The sequence below is a fragment of the Chenopodium quinoa genome, unplaced genomic scaffold, assembly GCF_001683475.1.
Source record: "Chenopodium quinoa cultivar QQ74 unplaced genomic scaffold, ASM168347v1, whole genome shotgun sequence".
Taxonomy (NCBI): domain Eukaryota; kingdom Viridiplantae; phylum Streptophyta; class Magnoliopsida; order Caryophyllales; family Amaranthaceae; genus Chenopodium; species Chenopodium quinoa.
Genome location: NW_018745523.1, coordinates 1818862 through 1844994, shown reverse-complemented (window position 1 = coordinate 1844994; position 26133 = coordinate 1818862). Strand labels below are relative to the sequence as shown.

The window sequence follows — 26133 nt, the reverse complement described above, 5'->3', positions numbered from 1 at the left end:
TGCTCCAATGCTCCTAGTGCTATTCCAGAACTGTAGCAGGCTGCTAATTAAGCTTACCAGGCATATTACTGGTTCATACTTCGTATGCTAGCTACTGCAAGTAATGGAGGGGGGAAATATATAGAAACATTAGTCTCGAGAATACAACTACAGACTATGGAGTATTGATTAATGAAAGAGATCAGATTAGGATGATACCTTCTGCTTTTAAGGATCTGGCGTCTCAAAGTAGAATATTACTGGTTCATATTTCGTAAAAGTATTTTATAGGCAAATCTTGTCATTGAAGAAGAAACTAATTCCTGGAAAAACAAAGATTTGAAGAGTTTGAGAACTGAATAGGTAAGTACTCCAAGAGTTGGGTAGTCACAGGCTCACAGCCTCACAAAATTATTGATTAATTAGACTTTTCGTCGTATATTAGGAATGAGTTAGAATGTAGACCATATCACCACTTAATTGCTACAGCATTGTACTGAGTTAGCTATTTATTTAGTTGGGGTTAGTTTTACTTATTTTGTGTACTTCAAGTTCTATCCGAACTAGATCTGATTAAAGGAAAACAATCCAATCTTATTTGAGGAACAAGAAATCTACTATAATTTAAATCGAACTTTATCTTGCTTACCCCATAATTATTGAGCCAGATTTAATCTGTTTTGGCCTCAGTTTTGTTAGTCCTTTGAAAATCAATACTCCGTACTTGATATGTTACATATGTAGTTCTCCCTCCGTCCCTTAATACAATGCCTCTTTTGAGCATTTATTCCTCACATAATAAAGAGAAAGAGGCATTGTATTAAGGGACGGAGGGAGTACTTCGTATTACTTAGCAATTGCTAGTTTTTAAATTAAAGAGAACCAATACTAGTGACAATAATCTTGAACTTAAACACAGACACCTGCATAAATAAAATGCCTATTGGAATAAAGAAGACTCCAAATCATATCACAAACATGTCCTAAGAAAACAATCGCCTTTTTTTTTTTTTTTTTTATTATTATTATTATTTTTTTTATCTTTCTCTGATATGATATAAAGTACTAAATTTAATTGAGTACTTATAGAAGAAGACCCCTTGTAAACCAAGAATAATAGAGAAATTTCTCACCACATGATTCCTAACTATCCTAAGCGATAACCTCAAATAGTGATACCCAAACCCATATTAAAGACGTGCTAGACGGACTAAAGAGCCAATCTCAAATGTTTTTCTTTGAAACACATTACTCATTATCTTCAATTCGATGTTTTCATAACACCTCTATTTACATCTGAAGCATAAAAAAGCCCTCGAGAGGCTGAAATTCGACAATTGTGGCTCATCAATGAGATGAGGACATCACTCTTCACCAACCTCTACCATTCCAAGGGCTTACCACTAATATATACATAACAACATCACATAAATCAGTAGAATATTTCATCATCGACCTTCAAAGTAGGTAAAGCTTTCCCCCATTGGTGGTGTAGTAGGAGCGCTAGAATGATAATTTACACTACTATAACCACTCATAGTTGTTGTCTCGCCAGCTTGCCATCTCTGAAGAGCTTGAGGAAGACTCATATCGATATTTATCCCAACATAATCATTGTCACCTTCCGACTCTGCAGGCCTCCACTGCTCCACCAGAGGAGATAGGACATTAACTGTGTGACTCATGTCAGGCCGTTGTTGTGGCTCCCTAGTCGTGCAGTGCCCTGATAGCTCAGCCACCTTGCAAATGCTTTCGAAAATTTCTTCATCATCTGTTTTGAGTTTAGGGTCTATGGCTTTTCTGATGCCTTCTTTGGTAATGAGGACTCTTCTGAACCAGGTTGATAATTGTGCTTGTTCTTCTGGTAGGCTTTCATCCAAGGCTTTTCTACCGGTTATTAGCTCCATCAAGACTACTCCGAATGCAAACAGATCGACTTTGGTTGTTACTCTTCCAGTTGCTGCATTGAAATGTTGTATAATTAAACAAAGGGAACATAGACATATAGTTGAAAAACTATGTAAAAAGTTGTCATTTATAAAAGGAAATTACAAAAAGAAGCCAAATTATGTTAAGAGAATCATGCATAACTATTGATATATTTACAAAATGGAGAGTTATATGGCAGAATACATAGGAAGCCATAACAGATAAACAAAAAAACTTACTGTATTGGAAATAAAAATTGAAGGTCAAATGTAAGAAAGATCCATAATAAAACTTCATATTTTTCATTTTTATTTTCCTAAGCCGAAAATAGATCATCTCAAACTAACAAATCAAATGGGAGAGAGGGGATATGGTTTATGAACTTACTTACCTGCATATTCGGGTGCAAGGTAGCCAAAGGTTCCTGCTAAACGCGTTTCCAAAGAGTATTTTCCTTGATCGGAAGCAGATTTCACCAATCCAAAGTCCGAAACCTTGGCTCTCATGTTATCCCCAAGGAGTACATTCGATGGTTTTAAATCCCTATGAATAAAGCTTTGTTGAGCCAAGCTATGAAGGTATTCAACACCTCTAGCAACATCCAAAGCGATAACAAGTCTTTGTTTCCACGTAAGAGGGGATCGCCCTGCTTGATCATACTCGAAAAGATGTTGTCCCAATGTTCCTTGAGGCATATACTCATAAACCACAATCCTCTCATTCCCATTGACACAATATCCTAAGAGTGCCACCAAATGCCTATGTCTCACCTTAGTTAGAACCGTGATCTCTGCCTCAAACTCTCTCTTGCCTTTAGACCCTTGGAGGTTAGATTCCATCCTCTTAACCGCGATCCCAGTCCCATCTTGAAGAACTCCTTTATAAACTATCCCAAACCCCCCTCGGCCTAGAATGTTACTATCACTGAAATTATCGGTCACCTCACGAAGGACTTCAATTGGGATGTTATCACCATGATAAAATAAAATTTGCCCGTTACTTAGCATACCACTTTTATCAATTGGACTTCCTTTAGAATATTTTCCATTTGGACTCGTCTTCAAAGCTTCCACCTTACTCTTCCTCCCCTTGTAAAAATTGTACTTATTTGAGCCATACACCTTCATAAACAACCACCTCTTAAAACGCGGGTACAAGAGAACTCCTGCAGCTAGTACCAAAACCATAGCAGCAACAACAATCCCTGCGACCTCATAGGAAGAAAGACGCGATTTCAACGGATGTGAAGGACTACCATTTGTGTTAGAAGGAGAGTTAGTCATATCAGGAGGTGACTTTAATGATTTAGTAGTATCAACATTAGTCCCTAAGAAAGGATTCCCATTAGTTATAACCTCAACTGTTTGAGAAAAGTTTGGTACTTTTCCTGTTAAGTTGTTGTTAGAAACATCAAACTTTTGCAACATTTTAAGGTTTGTTAAAACACTTGGTATTGTTCCAACAAGATCATTACCATTCAAAATGATGGAGGTTAGTGAAGTTAGATTAGCAAACGACAGCGAGATTAACCCACCCCAATTCTGCTTAGCAAAGTTCACAACAACAACATTCCCTTTAGAGTCACAAGTTATATGAGCCCAGTTCTTACAAGCATCATTTCCTTTCCACGAATCGGATAAATCGCTAGGGTAACCCAAGGAGCCTACAATATCAAGCAATGCAGTGACTTGAGGGTCACAAGGGCCTGGTGTATCCTTACAAAAGCTGTTAGTGAACCCAAGGGAGACTTGAACACCTCTCTCGAAAGCCGGCATTGGACCTTGAAGCTTGTTATTTTGCATAGAAACGTTCATCAAATGAGGTAGTTTGCTCAAAGAAGGTGGAACAACTCCGGTTAATTGATTATCCCTCAGTTGAAGATCGAACAATGAGGTGCAATTCGAAAGGTCAGGTATAGGACCAAAGAAGGCATTTTGTTGAACCCATAGTTGTGCTAAACTAGGCATCTTTCCTAGCACATCAAGGACTCCTGAGAGTCCTTGTTTTTGATTGTTTATGCATACAAATTGAATGCCTGACCCCGCGAAGGAGTCAGGCAAGGAACCGGTGAGGTTGTTGTAGGAGAGTCTTAGGTCTTTTAAGCTGGGCAAGGCCGCAAACATGTCAGGAATGGATCCAACCAAGTTTGTATTAGAGGCGCGAAACTCTTGCAGAGAGGACGACTCAGATAGCCCCCTAGGGATGCTCCAGGTAGGTAAAGGGTTGTCATTGATGCTTACTGTCTGGAGGTTTGGTAGGCCGACTAAGAAGTTGGAAGGTAGGATAGAGAATGAGTTACCATCGAGGAAAACCTCTTGAAGCTGTGTCATGTTAGCGAGGGGCGGGATGGTGCCTGTAAGGTGGTTGTTTTGGAGAGAAAGAGATTGTAGGCTAGAGAGTTGGTTGATTTCTGAGGGTATGGTACCAGATATGGATCTAGAGGCGAGGCTAATGGAAATGACTCGATTGGAGGAATCACAACTTACGCCTTGCCATTTACATGGGTTGTCGCTTGACCAGTTAGGAGGGGTTAGGTCTAAGGTGGTTGATAGTTTCTTCATTATGGCTGCGTCGTCAGCGGTGGCAAGGGAAAGGGTGGAGAGAAAGAGGAAGAAGACGACAGCGATAACCGCCATGGTGGTGGTGGTGGTGTGGTGTTTGTCGTCATCTTCTTCCATGGCTCTCTCTCTCCAGAGGAGAGGATGAATGAATGAAGGAGGTGAAGAGAGAAAGAGAGGAGAGAGTGAAGGGAAGTTTTTGTGATGGGAGCTTAATTTGAGGGGTAATTAATTAATAATGAATGGTTTATGGTTGTTAGAAGAAAGGTAATAATATGTTATATATCTATGTGTATTTGTTTTAATGTAGCTTATTAATTTGCAATTTTACATGCATATAGAGGAATTCTTTTTTTTTTTATTATTATTATTATTATATTACTACAACTAGATTTTAACCCACGTAACAAATTTAAATTATGTTAATTTTTGACTTGATCTGTTTGATCCAAAAACTTTGGAATTTGGCAGGACAAAAAATAAAAAATATAAGGAGCTTAAGAAGATTAAATCTTCCCTATAGCTAATTGAGGGAAATAAAAACCTTAATCTAGTCGTGTACATCTTGATCAATGTTCTTATCATGACAATTGTGATTAATCAAAATATAGAATTAATACACCACATGTGTTCAATAGATTTTTTTATTTTTGGTAATACTAAACTGATTTTTACTTGATGTTTTTTTTTTTTATTAATGATTGTCAATTCGTTGATTATTTAATTTTCTATTTGGTTATATTTTACAGATTATGTCCTTTCCCCACTTTCCCCTAAGATTTTAAGTAAACCCCTAAAAATGCAAATCGATAAATCTAATTATTCCTCTAGCAACCAATATAAATAATATGAACTTCATTCACCATAACTATTTTCAACATATGAGTTATATAAAAGAAAAAAACTTGTAAAGCCAATGTTATCACAACATTGTTGTTAACTTGTTGCTATATATATATATATATATATATATATATATATATATATATATATATATATATATATATATATATATATATATATATATATATATATATATGGGTTATTTGTTCTATTGTTGAAACTTCTTATATTGATATTATTATTGTCTATAGACTCTATACGATAAGAAGTACTAGTAATTGACAAAATTTGAAAGGTATACCAAATAAGGCTTGGTGTAGTTGGTGAGAAATTCACTTTGTAAAATTAAGGTCACAAAATCAAATCCTCTCGATTGCGGTACCTAAGGCTAAAGATCCCTTACTTTTCCCCTTCACTTCTAACCTGTAAATACCAAATAAAAAACAAAATCGTAAGGATTGAGGTCTGATTAGGGTTTATTTTCCTTAAAAAAAAAAAAAAAAAAACATGAAAAACAGTTTTGACAAAACTAACTATGACTTGAACAAAAGCAACCAACAGAAAATTAATTATGATTTATGACTACATATTTTCCATATATCGTATGAATAAACTCGAGATTAGTTCAACCTCATATTTGAGGTTAACCAATAAATTATTAACCCAACCTAAACTTGAACCAATAGGTCATTGACCCATATAACCTTTTAAAATTCACATCTTGACACATTGACAAACGGGTATAAATCGATAAAGGAAGTGAGGTGCAAAAGAGTTGCAGTAAATCAAGAAACAATGGCGAGAGCATTTGGGATCTTGCTTTTTCTTGCGCTGATCGCATTAGGTAACTCTTTTCGTTCTTCCCCTGTTTTCTTCTCTAATTCTAACTTCCATATTTTGGATCTGACATTCTAAATAAACCCATTAATGTACAGGTACAGCTTATGCTAAAAAGTCAGATGATGTCAAAGAATTACAGATCGGTGTCAAGGTATAACCTTTCTTTCTTATTTCTGATATGATGCATTCAACTTTGTATTTTCTGATCTTTAATTGAAGCTATGTAATTATTTTGTTGATGGGTTTGCTATTTTTATTGGGAATATGATGCTGATTTCGTTACTTCTTTTGAATTGATTGAAATAAAATGAAATGATATGTATTGATTATTGTTAAGATGAACTGATTTATATTGATTTTAACTATATGACTGATTTTTATTGAATTTAATAATTAAAATTGATAGTGGCTGAATAATTTATTTCAGAGTTGAGAAGAGAAGAGCATTAGCCAATTTATTCCTGCATTTATGGATTAAAATTAATATCCTATGCTTAATTAAATTTTAGCACCATTTTCTTCAATAAGGTTTTTATCACAAGGTTTTCAGTGAAAAAATTCAATTTTACTGTAGTTGTATGACTGGTAAGTATGTTCAATGTGCTTTGTTGGTTTACTAATCTGTTACTTTTGTTTTCGGATGATGTTTTGAGCAATTATATTTTGAGATTCTGGATTTTACTACGTAGTACATATGTGTTTCGTTTTGTTTGAATTAGTTGTCATTTATTTAGCTCTAGGCTCGAACAACATATGCATTGGAAACACCATCCCTTGGTGTTCAGGTGCCCCATATGGTCTAATACTCCTATTCTTGCGTATGCACTCTTATATACAAGTAGTTATTTTGTATATATGGTAGGAACTTACCGTCTTCTTTGATTATTACAGTATAAGCCAGCATCTTGTGAGACCAAGGCTCACAAAGGTGATAAAGTCAAGGTCCACTATCGGGTTAGTCTTCTTCTTGCTTATTTTTCATTTGTAAAGTTTTGATTAGTTCATCAACTTTGCTGCACAAATGCTCAATGTAGCTTGTGAAGATTACTACCACAATCTTTATAGAGATAGCTACAAACAACTTCAAGAATGGTGTACTGACACTATCTATTATTTGTTACCTCATTTGGCAGGGACAACTAACAGATGGGACAGTTTTCGATTCCAGCTTTGAAAGGGGTGACCCTATTGAGTTTCAACTTGGTAGTGGCCAAGTGATCAAAGGTACCCTGAAACTTGCTAATTTTATGTCAGTTTTGTTTCCAACTGTATAGTACAACAAACATGATTTTAGATTTGTAGTATTCCAAAAAAAATGTGATGATTCTTACTGATAGAACCATTTTACAGTTTTAAATTATGTTTATATGTAAGATGTTGCTCCAGCTCACCTACCTGCCTTCCCCTCTACAATTTACATAGCCTGAGTTTTTGTTCATATCCCTTCATAGCCTGAGTTTTTGTACATATCCCTGACATCTTCTATGAAAGATTCACTTCTTACTTGTTTGGGTTTGAGCATATGTACAATTGTTGATAATCTTTGTATGTAATCGATACAGTCAATACACCATCAAGGCATTAACTTGGGTGATTGTTTAGATGTTTAACTTACTTCCAATTTTCAAAAGTATTCATGTGACCTAAATTGAAACATCCATGTGTCCAAGTAACCTTTATTTGAAATGAGGAATTCAAGGTAAAACTTGAAAGGAAGTGTGCTTTTAACAACCTTGCATAGTTGCACTTATCGGTATGATGCTACTAGAAGCTAATATCATCAAATCAAAACATTTTGTACCTCATTGTTTCTTTATTCTCTGTGAAATGATCCACATGTCTGCACACTACCAATTTTTTAAAAAAGGGATGGGTAAGTATTAAATTCCTTATGGTATCACGCACCATGATACTCCTGTCGTTTCATGTTGGTTGTCCATCGTATATTATGTCTCCATACTATTGTTTCTTCTTGGTCAATGAATGCTTATTCACCTAATCATCTCATTCATAAGAAGTAAAATAGCTCAGTCACTGTAGCTTGTAGAATAGGAGGCAGTAGAAATTTTTACTACGTAACTCAAATATTATCACCTTATTTTTGTCAACCTGTTGCCTGTTTCTCTTTGCATGTGCTATGTATTTGTCGTTAATGTTGCTAAACTTCAATTATTGTATTCACTCGAACGTTGGAACAAATATGTATTTCATTAATATCTTTTCAAATTTTAACTATTATGTTTCATGATTAGTTGGGTTTAAGATGTAAAACTTGTTGCTAAAAATTTGTTGATTTCAAGACATGTAAAGTAAGATACTAGTTGGGTTTGTCGAGGACATCTTAAGTAAGATGTAAAACTTGTTGCTATTTATTTTGATTTCAGTCAAACTAAGATGTAAATTCTTACTCTTTGAAGGTGACCTAAGATTTGGGATCAAATATGGACTCAATCATCGTCCTTTATATCGACTCTTTATGAACCAAAGATTAAGCTGGTAATAACAATTATGTTAATGCAGGTTGGGACCAGGGACTATTGGGGATGTGTGTGGGCGAGAAAAGGAAATTGAAAATACCTGCAAAGCTCGGTTATGGGGAGCAAGGATCTCCCCCAACTATTCCAGGTACACTTATTTGATTTATTCAATCATGGCGAAACTTTTGTTTTCTACTTTTTCTCTAGCTTCCTTGTAGTTCCATCAGATGACCAATAAATACTGCTTTAATTCTGCAACTTAATTCATTATATTACATCTGATTATGTACTCTTTAGAATTAGGTTACATTATGAATGTTAAAAAAGTTCTTTTGTCTATGTAAAATCCTCAGTTTTTACATTAGCTGTTGTATTGGATAATTACTTCCAAATATTACTCGTAAATATCCTTTCTTTTAAGATTCTTAATTATTCTTTGATGTTCTTTTTATGTTTGCAGGTGGAGCAACTCTTATCTTCGACACTGAGCTTGTTTCCGTGAATGGGGCACCATCTAATGGAGCTGAAGACATTGATGATATTGAAGACTTCGATGATGAGGAACTATAGACTGGGAAGAGCAGTAGCTTAGATTTTGTGCGCAAAGTAGACATAACGGTATTGAGTTGCGCAGAATAGTTTGTAGCTTTTTGTTGACGTCCTTTTCTTATCATTTGAGCAGGAAGTTCATCTTGTTAAACCTTGTTGAATTGAGAGATCATACAAATTTCATTTTTACTGAGTACTTCGTATTAGAAATGGGAAAATAATTGTCTTCCATCTATTTTGCTTAGCTATATATTCAAGTTAAAGGAGTAAAGGGTCCTTTGGGTGAGTATACCCTTTGAGATAGGGATGTGCATTGGTTGGGCAAATGCCCTAAATGGACACACAATTACCCATTTCAATATCATTATTGTATTGGAAACTGATATCAAAATATTGAATTCTACTATGTATTCCGAAATTTTCATTGGACTAAGCATAAGTTCATGATGGAGTAAACCAACCACAAAATTACAAATTCAACATGTTTCGTCGTCCTAAAATCAATTGGGAATACTTAAGAGTAAGGCAAACAATCATTATACCTTGCGAAGATTGCAAGATAAAGATAAATTGAATTTATGATAGAGGGTTAAAGCAATTAGACATTTAGACTAACAAATTGATTGCCCATATCCCCAAACCATTTGGCATCATATTGGAAGTTTAGAACCACCCCCAACGAAAAGGCATGACTTGTGAGCACGTTGAGCTAGTTTAGAATGACTGATTCATTGGAGGAGACGTCGTTTCTTTATAATGCAATATTTTGACTGGCACATATGTCAATGTACTTAATTTCAGTTTAGTTATAATCAGTTCAGTCTAGTTCAGTTTCTAATTTCCTTCTCTCATAAACCGTTTAATTCAGTTTGGCTCAGTTCAGTAACTCAAAACAGAACTTTAGAGGTGTTAATTCGGGTGTTCGATTCAGATTCGATAAAGTCGAGTCGAGTCTTTTATTAAACTTGAGTCATCCTATTATTATGTCTACAACGAGTCAAAATCTGAGGCAAATATTTTTAAATTTGAGTCATGGTAGGTAAAACTCACCTCCAAGAAATGTTCAACCTATCTAGAACAATCTTGGACTCCCTAGCCCATCCTTCGAAAGTCGAAAACCACTCAACCTCTTTCTCTCATTTTTTGCCCTCATTTTCACATTTTTTAATTTCCGCTTTTTCCGTTTCTCTTGTGATTTAGAACTATCTAGAAGAACCTCAATAGCTACTCTCACTTATAAACCCTTCCTCCTCCTTCTTCTCTCACCTATCTCTAGAATCCACCATTTTTGAAACCTCCAGATTTTCTTTCTCTACATTCTTCTGCTCTAAATCAATCTTTCTCTCTCCTCTGCAACAATGGATGATTTCGAAATGCCTGAAACGGAAGAGATGATGGACGGCGCTCCAATGGACTTCGAAGATGAATCTCCCAATTTGAAAGTTGGCGAAGAAATTAAGATCGGAAATGAAGGTTTGAAGAAGAAGCTTCTTAAGGAAGGTGAAGGCTGGGATACTCCTGATCCTGGCGATGAAGTCGAAGGTACTTTTGATTCTCAATTTTCTTCGATTTTTCCATTGATTTGATGTTTTTGATTTTTCTGTTTTTTTTTTTTCCAGATTTCTTGATTGATTTTTGATAAATTGCAGTGCATTATACTGGAACATTGTTGGATGGAACGAAATTCGATTCGAGTCGTGACCGAGGGACTCCTTTCAAGTTCACTCTTGGCCAAGGTTTGATTTTATCTTTTTATGATTATTGATGTGAAAATTGAATTGATGTTATTAGCTTGAAAATCTGGAAATCTGAATTGAATGTAGTGTTTAAAATCATCAAGTAGAGATTTATGAAATGATAATCTTGTTTTGCAATGTTCATTTATCACTGTATTATGAAATTCTTGAATTTATGTTGTTAGTTTTAATGGAATTGTATGTTGTTATCATGTTATGTGTATTGACAATGCTATGGTTATTTGAGTTTTGTAATTGTAGCAGAAATTGAATTTTCTTGAAATTTTGTTGTGTTAGTAGTAGTAATGCCTTGTTTGTGGTTAAGTTTATAGCTGACTAACATTGGAGAATGGAGATACATTACATTTTTGCTTTAAGTGCCCAATCTATGACTGGTTGTTAACTTCCTAGTAGTAGAAGGAAGAACATATAAAAGAAACTATACCATAAATTTGTACTTCGTTTAATTTACCTGCGCATGGTTAGTGCAATTGGATTTATTCATAGAGGATGCGTTCGAATTATTTTAGATAAGTTTAAGATAATTTAGTTTTATAAACTGAGAAGATTGAACGCTTAATGCTTTGTATGTTTTTGGCGGAAAACGTATTGAAAATATGATTTTTAAATTTTTTTTGTTTGGTTTGTAAATGCTTAAAATAGTTATCGTATTACTTTTGAAAGAAAGAAATGCTGTTTATTCCTTCTCACTCTTAACATCCCTTTCATCACCTTGCATCCGTCTTCTCCCTTCTACTGCCATTTATCTCGCAAGGAAACAAGCAAAGGAAAACTATTTTTATGATTGTGCTTAATCCTTTATAATTGTTTTCCATGGATATACATCTTCTACTCTAAATGAACAGGGCATAAAGCTGTGTATAAGAATTGCTGTCAATAGTATACCCTCTAAAGTTGGCAGTTTTCTTGTAAGTAGGCTCTTTTTTGACATTAATGTATATGATTGCGACAGGTCAAGTCATTAAAGGATGGGATGTGGGCATTTCAACTATGAAGAAGGGTGAAAATGCTCTTTGGACCATTCCTCCTGCGCTGGCTTATGGTGAAAGTGGTTCGCCTCCTACCATCCCGCCAAACGCTACCCTGCAATTTGACGTGGAGTTGTTGTCATGGGTTAGTGTGAAGGATATATGCAAGGATGGGGGTATCTTTAAGAAGGTCCTGGCTCAAGGAGAGAAGTGGGAAAATCCAAAGGATGCTGATGAGGTGTTTGGTATGCTACTCATTTTAGCTGATGTTTTATTATTTTTGTTGGAGTTGCCTCTTAGATTACTAATTCAGCTCTCTGTTCCGACTTACTCAGTGAAATTTGAAGCTCGTCTTGAAGATGGAACATTGGTTGGGAAATCTGATGGTGTGGAGTTCACTGTCAGTGAAGGTGTGTCTATTTCTGTATTTGTACCACATTATTAACTACTTTCCTCAATATGTGGATATTGATGGTGTTTTATTGTCCCAACAGGTCATTTCTGTCCTGCATTGTCAAAAGCTGTGAAGACTATGAAGAAAGGGGAGAAGGTGCTTCTGACAGTAATGCCGCAATGTAAGCCTTTTCTCTATGAGAAGGTTATTTCTCAATAAATTTGTTTTTTGTTCTAATTGTCTTCTTCTATTGCAGATGGATTTGGAGAGAAAGGCAAGCCAGCTTCTGGTGATGAAGCTGCTGTTCCTCCGAATTCCACTCTTCAGATTGCCCTTGAGCTTGTGTCATGGAAGACTGTGTCTAATGTTACTGATGACAAGAAGGTTGTCAAAAAGATACTGAAGGAAGGAGAAGGATACGACCGCCCTAATGAAGGAGCTGTTGTAAAATGTAAGTTTGGGGATACTCTATTCTTCTAATGGAGGTACTTACTTGGAATACTATTATTTGACCCTGAAATTATTTCTGTAGTGAAACTACTTGGAAAGCTACAAGATGGCACTGTTTTTGTTAAAAAGGGTCATGAAGATGGAGATGAGCTTTTTGAATTTAAGACAGATGAAGGTAAATCTCGCTGTTTAGTTTTCATATTCTGGCTCTTTACATTTTACATCTATAGATGTTGACTCTTGACTGATTGATGTCTGAGCAGAACAAGTTATAGAGGGGCTTGATAAAGCAGTATTGACAATGAAGAAAGAAGAAGTGGCTTCATTAACAATTGCCCCAGAATATGCCTTTGGCTCCGTGGAATCAAAGCAGGACTTGGCTGTGGTTCCTCCCAACTCTACGGTGTTTTATGAAGTAGAATTGGTTTCATTTGAAAAGGTTGGTTGGCTCTATTATCCTCAAATTATAATGTAAACACGACTATTTTGAACTATTTATCCAACCATATGAAACTATCACTTCAGGACAAGGAGTCATGGGACATGAATACTGAAGAGAAAATTGAGGCAGCAGGCAAGAAGAAGGAAGAAGGAAATGCATTATTCAAGGCTGGCAAATATGTTAGGGCATCAAAGAGATATGAAAAAGTAAGCTCCCTTAAGCAAGGAACACCGAACGCTTATATAATATATCTCGTTTTTTGTGTGCAAGAAACTTAAAATTGTATGTTTTGTGTTATCCAGGCTGTCAAATTTATCGAGTATGACAATGCCTTCAGTGATGAAGAGAAGAAGCTGACCAAGGTCTTGAAGGTGTCTTGCAATTTGAACAATGCAGCCTGTAAGCTGAAGTTGAAAGACTATAAGCAAGCAGAGAAACTTTGCACCAAGGTATGCCTGCCATACAATTGTTTAACTCTGACCTAGTTTGAGTTTTGCTCTTTACCTTCAACTGTCTTTGTGTGTAAACTGTAGGTGTTGGATGTAGACAGCATGAATGTCAAAGCGCTCTACAGAAGAGCACAGGCATATATACAATTAGCAGATCTTGAGTTAGCTGAGTTTGATGTTAAGAAGGCGCTGGAAATTGACCCTGACAACAGGTATATTGAAATATCAAGTTTGGGTGATGATTTTTATTCATGAAAAGTATATATAAGTATAACTAATGAAAAACAGATGCATAGATGTTATGAGTGGCCAGTCAATGAGCTATCTAAATTATACTAGTCCCTTTATTGAAGGAAGTACATAAAATTTGCTAATTTTTCTTTTGGTGGCTGTTCTGTTTTGATCATAATAAGGCCTAATGCATGTATTTACTCCGATTGATTACTCTTAACTACATTAGTAAGTTCCAGTATTGCCATTTTGTATTATCATGGTCAATACTCTTGGGTGGTCCTATATTTTAGGGAATGTATTGAATGTAGTTCTGCAACTTATGGTCAGTGCTCATGACGAGTGAGCTGGATTTGTTTTTGGCTGTTGCTTTTGCCTTACAGCAATATACCAATCTATTTTTTTGCTTTTGTACCAATGCAGGGAGGTGAAACTTGAATACAAGAAGTTGAAGGAAAAGATTAGAGAATACAACAAGAAGGATGCCCAACTTTATGGAAAAATGTTCTCAAAGTTTGTTTGATTCCAATGTAAGTTATTTTGAAGCCAAATGACTTTTCTTTGTAACTCGGTTAAGTTTTCTAGCGAATTAGTCCTAATTTATTAAATAACTGCAGGAAGGTGCTTAAAAGAGGCTGGATTGATGATAGGAGGAAACTGCAAGGCATAAGGAGCACATCTAATGTGGCGATTATTCAAATAACATTTGAGGGACTTGTGGTTTATCAAATACTTTTTTTGTTTTTTAGTTGTAAAACACGATAGAACTTTTGAATTGAGATAATTTTGGGGGCATTTGCCTCGTAAGAACTGATTCATTTGGCCTCTTTTATGCTTTAATGTGTGGAAAAGAACTTGCTTAACAATGGAAAAAGAAAAACTAGAACATTACATGTACTTGTAGATGTTCTGTATGCTTTCTATCTTCGTGCAAGTTTATTGATGCTATGAAAGTAGCAGACTAGTTGGTAGTTAGTTTAAGGTAACCTTCTGAATCTCTGGGTTATTACAATGCTTCTGGAGAAAAAACAATCCAGTCCATGGTTTGTTTAGGTATTTTTAGGATATGTGCACGATTAAAATCTAATCAGCAGGTGGGGATAAAAAATAAACCTAATATTAAACCATATTACTTTTATAAACGTATGAAGTAACCCAAGAAGCTAATTTGTAAACCTGTAAATTAGATTTGAGAGGATTTCTGGTAAAATGTACAACAGCAGGTGCTGCGATTTGCTTACTGTGCACTTGTAAACCTGTAAATTAGATTTGAGAGGATTTCTGGTAAAATGTGCAACAGCAGGTGCTGCGATTTGCTTACTTACTGTGCAGTGTGCACCAGTATTCACGGTGTTGTATATGGTGCATAGTGTACATTTTTTTCAGTGGGCTTATTTACACCCGGGACAAGTCATGAGTTAGTAAAAATATTTAAGAAAGTCCCTCTTAGCAGGCCAGACGAAAATTGCTAATAATGGCGAAAGAAGCAAATGTTATACAGTAAATGTTGGAAGTAGGAGTCTGTTAATCGTTAAAAAAACTGAAATCTTATTTGATCTAAATCAAATTATCAAGTAGGATTTTTTTTTTTTTAAAAAAATTAGATTGGATAGGAAAGAATTTTTTTAGAAACAAACAGATTTTTGAATTGGATCAAATTGACAGGGTTTAGATCAATAGTAAATCGAACAAACTTATTTATTTATTTTTTTTAATGTTAAATATCGTTTTTTTTTTAATTACTTGAATCCATAACATATAAGCACAATAAGCTAACAAAATTAAGACTAATTAATCCACCCAAGGATATATTTTTGGGATTTTATTGTACACTTAAATTCGTTATATACATTCGGATGTATCGTATACCTTGGGTATACAGTACCCCGGCTATATAGACAGGCTCTCAATGTACACCAATTTGTAATATTTTGTTCTTCAAACGCAGAAAACATTAACGTGGCATTTAGCCTAAAGATATGGTAGTTTACTTTCATTAAAATTTCAGATTGAATCAAAGAGAACTAAAAAAACAAAGAAAACGAACACCACAATACGCAGCTAAATACTTGTATAAATTAAAACAAACATCCGAAATTAAAATTAAAATTAAAATTAAAATTAAACCCTCAACCTCAATTGGGGAGTACACTCATATTATGTCTTGTTTCGTACAATAAAATCCTATAATGTCTCGAGACGAGATAAGATACAAGAGATTAGTTTAGTAATACACCTTCTATGAGGTAGAATACAACAAAAATGCTATTGATAAATATTTTTTTCCGCGCTTCCTATTTTGTATCTAAAGAGCAAGAATACAACAGGTCCTGACAGCCAAAACAGACATAAAGAGCAAATTATAACTAATCTAGGACAATAATATATGACTAGTATAAAAGAATGGTTTGACAAATCAACATATTCACCAGGAGTCACCTTTTTTTGACACCGGTAATTCACAGTAAAAGTATAAGTTCACCACAAACAATCCAAAGCACACCGAGCTTCCCCCACTACAAGGGTCTGCGCCGAAGACCCAGTCTATGTGATACTAAAATTTGTGTAATCTGGCAACTGTAAATATGAATGTCTCCACGAATGAATAGATACAGATATAGGCTGTAATGCAATGCCAATTGAATAAATAGCTGAACTGTTTGCCAAATTACTTGCGGTCACAGAAGCATTAATTATTCGCACTCCTGGTTAAGGAGATCTTGGCATTGTTTTTGCATGGACCAGATTCTTTGGCTAAGAATTCCTTAACAGGTTGTTACTGCCCAGGCATTGTAACAGAAGGCTTCAACTCACCTGCTCTCCGATCAAATCGAGACCGACAATCAGGAAAGTTATTCCTTGGAATAAAAGGAAATAAAAGTGAATTCCTTGTGCTGATAACAAGCTTCTAACTGAGGCAGTCAACAAAATGAATGCTAGGGTAAGTTCTTTCCTGTACAAACGATTTCTTTTGCTTTTCCCATTTTTCTTGCTCATGTTCAACTTGTTCAACTCTTCAAGGCCCGAGTCTGATGCGGACCTTGGTAACATGGATGTGTTCACCGAAACTTCAGATTCCTTTTTAGATAAACCGAGTAGATCAGCTTCAGATGATCTTCCTGATTTCTTGGTTACTACCCACTCATAGGAACCTTGAAATCGAAATAATCCAGTAATCATGGCATTGAACTTGGTAACTGACATAGTGTTCTCAAATAGTAAATAGGGGACTATAAACGGGAATGACTGTGGAGCTGGAAGAATATTTAGCAGAGACATGAAACCAGGGACATAACAGACTACCCAAGCTGGTAAATGAGCTTCTGGGAGAAACATTGTCAACGGAAGAATGATGCAGAAGAGAGTGAAGGAATAGAAGGGTAGAATGAGCTTTCGAAGCAAAAAGAAGAGAAATATAAGGTTGAACTTCTTTGTCCAACTCACCTGAAACGTAAAGAGAACAACAGAAAAGAAAAAAGTGTATTAGCAACACAACAAAAGGGTCAATTTTGTAACTTAAACAAATTAAAGTACATTTTATATTACTAACTTACCCCAACAAATAAAAAATCAGTTCTTTCAAAAAAAAAAAAAAAAAAAAAAAAAAAAAAAAAAAAAAATCAATTTAAATAAATTTCAACATTAAATATAACGGTCAGCAGGGAACTGGGAGCGCATGTAATGGCCACTTGCAACTGCTAGTGCATGGGATCACTAAGAAAAAGATATAGGCTAAAACCAACAAAAACTTATAAATATTTCTTCCCTAAAGAAAATCCAAAATTGATGGTTTTCACTATACAAAGCTTACAAATTGATTAGCAACTCAGAAACAGAAGCCCATAAGAGATGTGGCTTACTCAAGAAGTCAAGCCCCCGACTAAATTGTAGATTCAGATTATACTTGGGGGGGATCTGTACAACAGCAGAAATATGGTCTTGAAGCCAAATAGCTAATATGTATAATTTCTAGAATCTAAAACAAGTTCGGTATGATGACTCACTAGAGCAACAGGCATGTGCCCAAGTAATTAGTACTTTTAGTAGTCATCATAGTGGATGAATGCCATACTTTTTTTATCTACAAGATGAGTTTCAATATGATTTTCCTTTCTTTGTGAAAAGATGTTACAGCTCAAAAGATTTCTTATACCAACATAAACTCAATTCATAGCTTCGGTTATATTTCTATAATAAAGTCTCTGTAAGAAAATTTTGAGTAATTCAAAAATTCTAGGCTATTGTGATGATTACCTCCACCCCACCCCCACCCCAACGGTATTCTCTACAGTCCAACCCTTAAATGAGAAGTGAATTAGGAATTACATCAACAAGTATGGGTTCCTTTTGCTTTTTTGAATATAACATGACTAAACACATATGAGAGTTCATTCTCCTGCACAATCACTAAAACCTGGTCATAACACTTCTCTGAATTCCCCAACCCAACGCATATTAACCTAGCCCAATTAACAACCAACACAACCTTAAATAATAAGCAGCAAGATTACAAAGGCAAGAAAAGTAGAAAAAACAGATGTAAATTTCAAAACATATTGAGAAAACAAGTTCCATACCTTAGATCGAATTACTTCCATGAAGCACATACGAAATAATTGCATAGGACCAGAATGCCAGCGATGTTGTTGTTTCTTGTACGCTTCATAAGACTCAGGCAGCTCACAAAGGCACTGCAAAAATATTTCAATTTAGAACAAACATAATTCATTATTTCATCAACATTTCAAATTATTGGTACTTCAGCTTGTGCCAACCTCTACATCATTGAGAAAGATGAATTTCCATCCACAAAGATGAGCACGGACAGCAACATCCATGTCTTCAACAGTTGTCCTTTCAGACCAGCCACCACAATCCTCTAGAGCCTTGATTCTCCAAACACCAGCTGTTCCATTAAAGCCAAAGAAGTTGATGAACACTCCATTTACTTGCTGCTCAACCTCGAAGTGAAAGGCCAGATTTATGTATTGCAATCGTGTCAGCAAATTTTCATCCTTGTTCACGAAAGCCCACCTTGTTTGGACTAACGCGAGGTCATCATTTCCCTTAAATACAAAGTGGAAAAGAAAGAAAGCATTTAGATGAAGTGCAAATAGCGTAATATCTTTCAAACAAACCAGTACAGCACAATATGCAAAGGTTCACCAATTTACTCATTAATCTAAAATTTCTGACAGCATAGGCTAATAGGCCACTGATAACCAGGTTAACCCGTAACTTTGAAAGACTAGAGTAAAAGTGCATTAATGAAGGAAAATACCAGCAGCTCAACCAAAGTTTATCTACTCAAGCCTAAACAGTAGGAAGTACATAAATATAAAAGAGAGTACCTTGAAATATGGAATAGTTTTCTTCAGAAAATCTGGTGTTGGTTGAAAATCAGCATCAAAGATTGCAACAAACTCGTAATCTTGGACATAGTCACAATTCATTGCAGATTTTAGATTTCCAGCTTTATAACCTGTCCGGATAAGCCGGTGCCTGTATAAGATGCGTACACCCCTTTGTTGCCACTTTTGAACTTCTGCTTTTATCAGCTGTTGGACTTCATGATCATCAGAATCATCCAAAACTTGCACAAGCATTCTTTCCCTAGGCCAGTCCTGGACACATGCTGCTCCAATGGAATTTTGATAGACCTGTTCAACATAAATCACATAACTTTTAGCAGAGATCAAATATGATCAAAGATGTTTCAACTATATCAGAAGACATGCATGTTGAATCACCAATGCCCCAGAGCACATCAACACACAGCAACTCATTTAGTCAAGTTAGTATCTTCACTGCTTGATTCAAAAGGTTTATTCTCGTGACAAAAGAAGGTAAGCAATGAGAACTAAAGACACTTGGAATTCAAAATCTTTCTAAACATAAACAAAAAATAGATGTTCAGTCGTCAAACCAATCAGTACGTATTATGAAGATCTTAGGAAGAACTGCTTAACTGGACAAGAATATAGATCAAGTCTCATTACACAGTAGTTACTATTGTTTTTTAGGCCTTAACATCATTTAATGATCTACTTCCTCCATTCCATAAATATGCCAACATGTAGAGTTTATGCTTCCAAACACACAACTTTAACCATTAAAATCTTTCATTTTATACAAGTAAAAATGTAAAAAAGTTGGTACTTTGTATGTACATAACGAATGTACATAACGACACTGACTTAAGAAGATCCCATATGAATTTATTTTTCGCTAAGTATAACTCATACTAGACGGTCAAAAGCGAGTATCTGAATAGTGTAAAAGTCCAAATATTGGCATATTCCATGGCATGAAAAAAGCATAAGCTAATTGTATTATTGACTTTCATTTCAATTCTATAAAAAAACACTAAAAATCTTGCTACATTATCTACTTAGTGCCACACTGCCATTGCCACTTAATGGAACCTTTCTGCTGGTTAAAAAACAAACAGATGTAATATATAGTACGTATAAAACTAAAAAGTCCCAAATTTTGATAGCACAGTTATATTTTAATCTTGGGCAGGCTACAAGACATATCCAGCTATCTCATAGCATCCATAACGCTTTCTCTCACTATGAATCTATGAGGACAAACAATAAAAAGATATTATCAATGGTTTCGTCAAGATGCTATAATTTGCAAACTTGAAAACAGTTCTCACAATACAAGGGCATATAAGAAGCTATCCTCATACAAGTTCTTTAGACAAAACCAGTTCTATGAACTCCCCTAGCTAGTTAAACTTAGAGAAGACTCCTGTCTGTGGTTGGCTGGCAAAATAGATTAACAGTATTGACCACTCAAGATAGATTGCTTTAATTGGCACTAATACATGTTTTACATCTTAGTCTTGCCACCATTTATGGGGTCAAACTATGGGAAGTCCAAAAGTCATGTAAAAAAAATCTTTTTTATGAATCTATAAAATTACATTTTTCAAAGGAAGATCAGTAGATGGATTGGCAGTAAATACTGCCAACCAAGATTGGAGCTTTATGCTGTTTAAAATGGGTGCTACTTGGAGGGAAAGGAAAGCTCAGAATTAGTAAAGCTACTTTGGGTATATTTAAAAAAAATTCAGGCAGTCAGAAACCAGAAAGCCAAATCAAAGGGGCATCTGGGATTCGGATTTTAACATCAATATGTGTGAGAAAGATGTGAATTTGAGTATTTTCCTGGTAAAGCTAGGAACTTGATACATACTAGAATCTGAGTAGTTTAAACTTTATAGGGAAAGGCTTCAATTACTTTCCTTTATGTTTTAGTATCTTGGTTAGTAATAATACAGTATGCCTGGCTTTACTTTATTTATTTAATTTAACACGAACACTTATCGGAATGAAAAGATATCAATTTTAAGATAAAAGTTGCAACAACATCATATGAATCTTCAACAATTAAGGCATGCTCATATTATCGTATCAGAATCCATCTTCAAATTTACCCTTAGCTCTACAATTCAACATCCTACTAAATCAAATTCTACAACTTTAATTCCTCTACATCTAGTTCATAATTCAACTATCTCAGCTACTATCAAGACTTTAAGATAGCAATAAAAAGCACTAAACTTAAAATCAAAACAAAAAACAGGGAAAAATGAAACCTACATCATCTTACCTCCCTTTCATTGCACATAGGAATCTGCACCAAAACCATTGGAAAATCCTCCAAGCTATGATCCTCAGATTTTGACGAATACTCCATAGCCGCGACCGGCTTAATCCCTCTCAATTTGATCCAAAAACAACCCAACATCAACACAGCACGATCCACAGATTGCACAAGAAACAACACAATGCAGATATTGGACAAACTCTGCAATGGCGGAGCTAAATACTCCGCCCTAACTCTCAACCAACTAGCATAAACCAATTCAACAAACCCTAACACCTCCGCCTTATGCAACGATGGCGGACTAAAATGCCAGCCTTTAAAGTACGCAATCAACTCAAAACACAGCAAAATCAAGACCACACCTAACAACACCTTAATCAAACGATAAAACCTAGAATTCGACGAATGGCGATGCGGCAATGGCGGCGAATCAGCAATTCGCCGATTCGCAGTTCTTAAAAGAGAGAGAAAAGACGCGAAAATCGATGAAATTGAGTGAAGAAATTGCTGAACCTTCAATAAACAGAAGAACGAAAGTTGACGAACACTCCGACTCCGATTCCGACGATCCTTGTGATTCATAGGCGATGAGATTGAATCAGTAGCAGAGATCTCAACTTTGTGAAAATTAGGGTTTTCCGAGGTTGAAGAAGAAGAAGAAATCGTAGTAGCAGAAGTAGCAGAACCTGTTGGTATTGCTGTATGATTGAGATTGTTGTGAATCTCCTTTTGCTGCTTGTTCCACCATTCTTGAAACTCGGTGTTTGGAGGTCGAGGCATGGAAGAAAGCTTGAGGTGAGCTTCAATGGCGGAAAATTGAGATTTGATTTTGAGAAATTTTGATTATAATTTAGTATTAATTAAATTGTGTGAAATTAGATCTGTTTTATTTATTTTATTTATTTATTTGTTGTTGGTGGTTTTATTTATGTTACAGTCATGGGAAGTTGAGGAAGGGAGTGTGAAGGATGTGGGAGGGGTGTTCGAATTTTCTCTCTCCTCTGTCTGATTTTGTGATCCGAAGTTTAAGGGGGGATTAATTAATTTAATAATGCTATAATTAGTAACTTCATTATTGTTTAACGGTGTATTTTTCTAAACCCATTTTTTTTATTCTACATGGTTGTTGTATACTTGTATGCACGTTTCATGTCATTTTGTAACAACATTGCAAGGTTCAATGTTTTCGAGAGGTATCGTCGGTTTTGGGTTTTGGACTCTTGGTTGCATAATTGGGTTACTTACGGCCAGAAGTGTAAATTCGGGTGCGCGATTGGGTTCTATAAAGTCAGCTTAGTTTGTTTTAAATTTGAGATATTCTAAATTATTGTGTTGAAACAAGTCGAAATCTAAAATTTGATTTTTTTTTTCCGGGTCGGGTTGGTTGGTCGGTTTTTGACACCTCTAGTTACAGTTAGGGCATAAATGTTGTTGTGTTAGTTAATTAAAGTATATTGTACGTATGTTGTCTAGCTGTGGTTGTGTTATGTGTAATACAACCAAAAATTTTTGTGGTTCTACCTTGTGTATCATACAACTTGTGTATCATACAACTAGTTAAACTAGCTGTAAAATAAAGTATTGTTCATTATGAACTACATTTGTTGTTTCCTATTTATCTCCCTCGGCTCTCTTTGTTGATGACGATAACTTAATGATCAATAGATAATGCACTTACAATTACATACATGCTCCCTCTCATTTCAACTAATTCTATTAAGAAATGGCAAAAATACCCATGTTCTAGTGTGAGAAATGACGGAAAAAAAAACATGTGATATATTTATACTAGATTATTACCCGTACATTGTATGGTGGTGATAAGTAATTAATCCATATTTTTTGTATCTTTTGTTGTTGGTAACTTTTTAAGATTTTTTATTTTTTATTTAAATGTTCGCTAAAGGAAGATATATTAAAAGGATATTTAGACAAAATATATATTTAATATTGCATTATATATATTGTGCTTATAGGTCATAGTTCATTGGCCTATTAAAAGAAAATTCCTTTAAACACCAACCTTATTTTCAGTTAATTGAAAAATTGACTTATTTTAAGCTAACCATGCAAAGGTTAGCTTATTTTTGACAAATTTCCTTTAAATAATACTTCGTATTACTCTGTATCAAATTCTATAGTTTAGAAGTTGACAAATATCATAACGTTATGCTCCCTCCGTTCTTTTATTATATACCTATTTCTACCATTTATTACTCAAATAATAAAGAGAAATATGCATTTGATTAAGGGTCGGATGGGAATAATCAAAAAAGATATTACCTCAAAAGGCCTTTCCATTAGGTTAGGAATCATCGGAATCCGCTTCAAGCCCCAGTTTCGTCAAAGGGGAAGAGAAGAAGACCGGGAAAACTTCTCATTGAATAGATAGCAGGTTAGGAAAGAGAAAACCTTGCTATCACACGAGAAAGGCACTTAGCGAAGTTGGAAGAATCTCTGTTGCCGTATCCGATGATGCTAGCGCAGTCAGAAGAATGGATCAAGTGGGAATTGATTCGTTTAAGTTTCCGAAGTGTAGTATATTCTTTAATACGATGTAAAGTTATGCCCCATTTACTTCACCTTATTTTTGCTGAAGTGAAATTATTTTTACTGAATTGAAATTATTTTGTTGAAATTAAATTATTTTACTGAAGTGAAATTAATTTTACTAAACTGAAATTATTTTTTTACTAATTTTAACTATATTTCTTTTTTAAAAGTACTAAATTTTACTGAAGTGAACTTACTTTTACTAAACTGAAATTATTTTTACTGAACAAGACCTTACTATTGTTTTGCACTTATTCTATTTTATCAAATTCCACTTTAAGGTAAGCTATGGGAATTATACGATCTCTAATCATGTGCCTCTAATGTATAATTATCATTACAATGATAATAACCATTTAAGTCCAAAATGGATAAGGAATCGCATTCCATTGTTAGGAAAAATTGGTGTGTAGCTAGAATAAAAGCAAAAAATATGTAAAATAATTTACTGTTATCATTTTATTATAATTACTGACAATTTATAAGTATAGATGTGGGAAGTAGAAATTCCAAAGGAATTAATTTGTAATTCCTAAAAACATGGAAATTACGTTATGATCCTCAAGATTTGGGAAAGTAGTTCAAGTTATAATAATACATGGTATTACATAATATCAACCAACTAAAATATACAAAGTAGGAAGTTAATTCATGAGAAATACTATATGTCAACCAAACACAATTTTAGTATTTCCTAGGCAATAAAATTTTCCATGTATTGTAACTTCATATAGGCATTTAATTTTCATATGCAACCAAACGAGACCTTATTAAGGGTAACCAAACAAGCAAGCACATATTTTTTATTACATATGTATACAATAGAGTAATACAGATGGATACAAGTCGGGTCTATTATTAAAGTACAATATTAAAATATTTATTTAACATGCAAGTCATGATAAGAACGTACTAGCCAGCCAACATGTATAATTACGAGTGACCCGTGAATATGTACTCGTACTTATTATAAGAGGAAGTAATCCTAGTCCATATAAGTTGTTCGTACCGTGGTGCTTAAACAGCTCCAAAGCTAGCCCCAACTGATGCGAAGTTGGACCCTGGTTGGATGTTGGCATGAATTGCAGTCTTAGTTGTTGGGTCATAGTAATTAACAAGATCAGTAGATGCATCCAACTTAGTTTGGACTTGATTCCAATTCACATTATTAAAATCAGCAGCTTTGCCACAGGTAACATACACCTTGTTACGTTTCGTTGGGGAAGGATCAATGGGTGCACACCAAGCCATAAGCCATCCACATGGAATTCCTTCTTTGTTTGTGCCTAAATACACTATCGCGCTCTTGGATCCATTCTTAGCATCCGCCTTATGGGTAAAAGTTGCATGAGACCCTTTAGTAATAACTTTAGGATAACTACCCGAAATTTGCCCAAACCAGTTATGAAATTTTGAGAAATTAATACTTGCAAAGGTGGAGTTTGTCATGGCAACAACTGCACTAGTTTGTTTCATATTCTTAGCATCAACAGCCGTATCCTTTTCTGTCGTGCCAATGCTTTTAGCCACCTCTACCATCTTCTCCACGACTGCTTTCTCCGCGTCATTCATAACAATCGCTTCTTGTGCTGAGGCCATTTTTCCCTGTTACATAACGGATACCAATATTATAAGTGCCTACATGCAAGTATTTTTTAATTAAATAAACATGTTTAATTTCAAGCTAGAAATATAAACGGTATTTTTACCAAATTTAAGAGCCCTTAATATGGAATTACCTTGATAGGATATTTGAAGCTTAGGTTATATGTGTAAACTAAAGAAGTTTATTTGTGTTTTACACTATACCATTAAACTGGCCAACCATTCGCGCCTATTTATATGCAATTCTTACCTTATACCACTACTAGTTTTCGATTACAGAACATTAGTATCGAATTGCAAACTTTAGAAATCCAATCAATATCATCATCTTGCATATATTCTTCACTATTAAAAGTTACGATAGTTGTGCATTTATTCTATCTTATGGTTTCCTACTTTATCATCTTTCTACACATGTCATGTATATATATATATATATATATATATATATATATATATATATGTCAATTCTTGACCCGACTCGGTAAC

The 26133-nt window shown here is 34.8% G+C and overlaps 5 protein-coding genes across 5 annotated transcripts; 2 read left to right on the top strand and 3 right to left on the bottom strand.

Annotated features, from left to right (window-relative positions):
- Window positions 1-773: 773 nt before the first annotated feature.
- Window positions 774-5346, bottom strand: LOC110715374 (receptor-like kinase TMK4). The gene is made up of 2 exons (XM_021893948.1): window positions 2300-5346; window positions 774-1939 (listed from the first exon to the last, which is right to left on the bottom strand). Exons 1-2 carry the CDS (start codon window positions 4584-4586, stop codon window positions 1428-1430), a joined length of 2799 nt encoding a protein of 932 aa, XP_021749640.1. The 5' UTR covers window positions 4587-5346; the 3' UTR covers window positions 774-1427.
- Window positions 5347-6000: 654 nt separating this feature from the next.
- Window positions 6001-9423, top strand: LOC110715502 (peptidyl-prolyl cis-trans isomerase FKBP15-1-like). Its single transcript, XM_021894083.1, has 6 exons — window positions 6001-6153; window positions 6245-6300; window positions 7041-7103; window positions 7283-7373; window positions 8670-8774; window positions 9087-9423. Exons 1-6 carry the CDS (start codon window positions 6105-6107, stop codon window positions 9194-9196), a joined length of 474 nt encoding a protein of 157 aa, XP_021749775.1. The 5' UTR covers window positions 6001-6104; the 3' UTR covers window positions 9197-9423.
- A 933-nt stretch (window positions 9424-10356) lies between these two features.
- LOC110715363 (peptidyl-prolyl cis-trans isomerase FKBP62-like) lies at window positions 10357-14763 on the top strand. The gene is made up of 13 exons (XM_021893929.1): window positions 10357-10717; window positions 10825-10911; window positions 11885-12145; window positions 12236-12310; window positions 12395-12475; window positions 12551-12745; window positions 12827-12919; window positions 13008-13183; window positions 13270-13392; window positions 13489-13635; window positions 13720-13847; window positions 14290-14396; window positions 14484-14763. Exons 1-12 carry the CDS (start codon window positions 10534-10536, stop codon window positions 14387-14389), a joined length of 1650 nt encoding a protein of 549 aa, XP_021749621.1. The 5' UTR covers window positions 10357-10533; the 3' UTR covers window positions 14390-14396; window positions 14484-14763.
- Window positions 14764-15981: 1218 nt separating this feature from the next.
- LOC110715331 (probable xyloglucan glycosyltransferase 6) lies at window positions 15982-22266 on the bottom strand. The gene is made up of 5 exons (XM_021893896.1): window positions 21490-22266; window positions 19218-19526; window positions 18642-18932; window positions 18444-18557; window positions 15982-17310 (listed from the first exon to the last, which is right to left on the bottom strand). The coding sequence occupies exons 1-5, from the start codon at window positions 22264-22266 to the stop codon at window positions 16672-16674; spliced, it is 2130 nt and encodes a 709-aa protein (XP_021749588.1). The 3' UTR covers window positions 15982-16671.
- Window positions 22267-24809: 2543 nt separating this feature from the next.
- Window positions 24810-25921, bottom strand: LOC110715492 (jasmonate-induced protein homolog). Its single transcript, XM_021894071.1, has 2 exons — window positions 25779-25921; window positions 24810-25644 (listed from the first exon to the last, which is right to left on the bottom strand). The coding sequence occupies exon 2, from the start codon at window positions 25636-25638 to the stop codon at window positions 25057-25059; it is 582 nt and encodes a 193-aa protein (XP_021749763.1). The 5' UTR covers window positions 25639-25644; window positions 25779-25921; the 3' UTR covers window positions 24810-25056.
- Between the last annotated feature and the right edge of the window lie 212 nt (window positions 25922-26133).

Bases quoted from the DNA above. Each gene is read 5' to 3' on its own strand.
- LOC110715374 (XM_021893948.1), bottom strand. From the start codon at position 4,586: ATGGAAGAAGATGACGACAAACACCACACCACCACCACCACCATGGCG. The intron at 1,940-2,299 runs GTAAGTAAGTTC...ATTTCAATGCAG, and splicing joins CCTTGCACCCGAATATGCAG to CAACTGGAAGAGTAACAACC.
- LOC110715331 (XM_021893896.1), bottom strand. From the start codon at position 22,266: ATGCCTCGACCTCCAAACACCGAGTTTCAAGAATGGTGGAACAAGCAG. The intron at 19,527-21,489 runs GTAAGATGATGT...TATGTTGAACAG, and splicing joins CTATGTGCAATGAAAGGGAG to GTCTATCAAAATTCCATTGG. The intron at 18,933-19,217 runs GTACTCTCTTTT...TTTGTATTTAAG, and splicing joins AAACTATTCCATATTTCAAG to GGAAATGATGACCTCGCGTT.
- LOC110715363 (XM_021893929.1), top strand. From the start codon at position 10,534: ATGGATGATTTCGAAATGCCTGAAACGGAAGAGATGATGGACGGCGCT. The intron at 12,920-13,007 runs GTAAATCTCGCT...ATGTCTGAGCAG, and splicing joins TGAATTTAAGACAGATGAAG to AACAAGTTATAGAGGGGCTT. The intron at 13,393-13,488 runs GTAAGCTCCCTT...TGTGTTATCCAG, and splicing joins CATCAAAGAGATATGAAAAA to GCTGTCAAATTTATCGAGTA.
- LOC110715502 (XM_021894083.1), top strand. From the start codon at position 6,105: ATGGCGAGAGCATTTGGGATCTTGCTTTTTCTTGCGCTGATCGCATTA. The intron at 7,104-7,282 runs GTTAGTCTTCTT...CTCATTTGGCAG, and splicing joins AAGTCAAGGTCCACTATCGG to GGACAACTAACAGATGGGAC. The intron at 8,775-9,086 runs GTACACTTATTT...TTATGTTTGCAG, and splicing joins ATCTCCCCCAACTATTCCAG to GTGGAGCAACTCTTATCTTC.
- LOC110715492 (XM_021894071.1), bottom strand. From the start codon at position 25,638: ATGGCCTCAGCACAAGAAGCGATTGTTATGAATGACGCGGAGAAAGCA.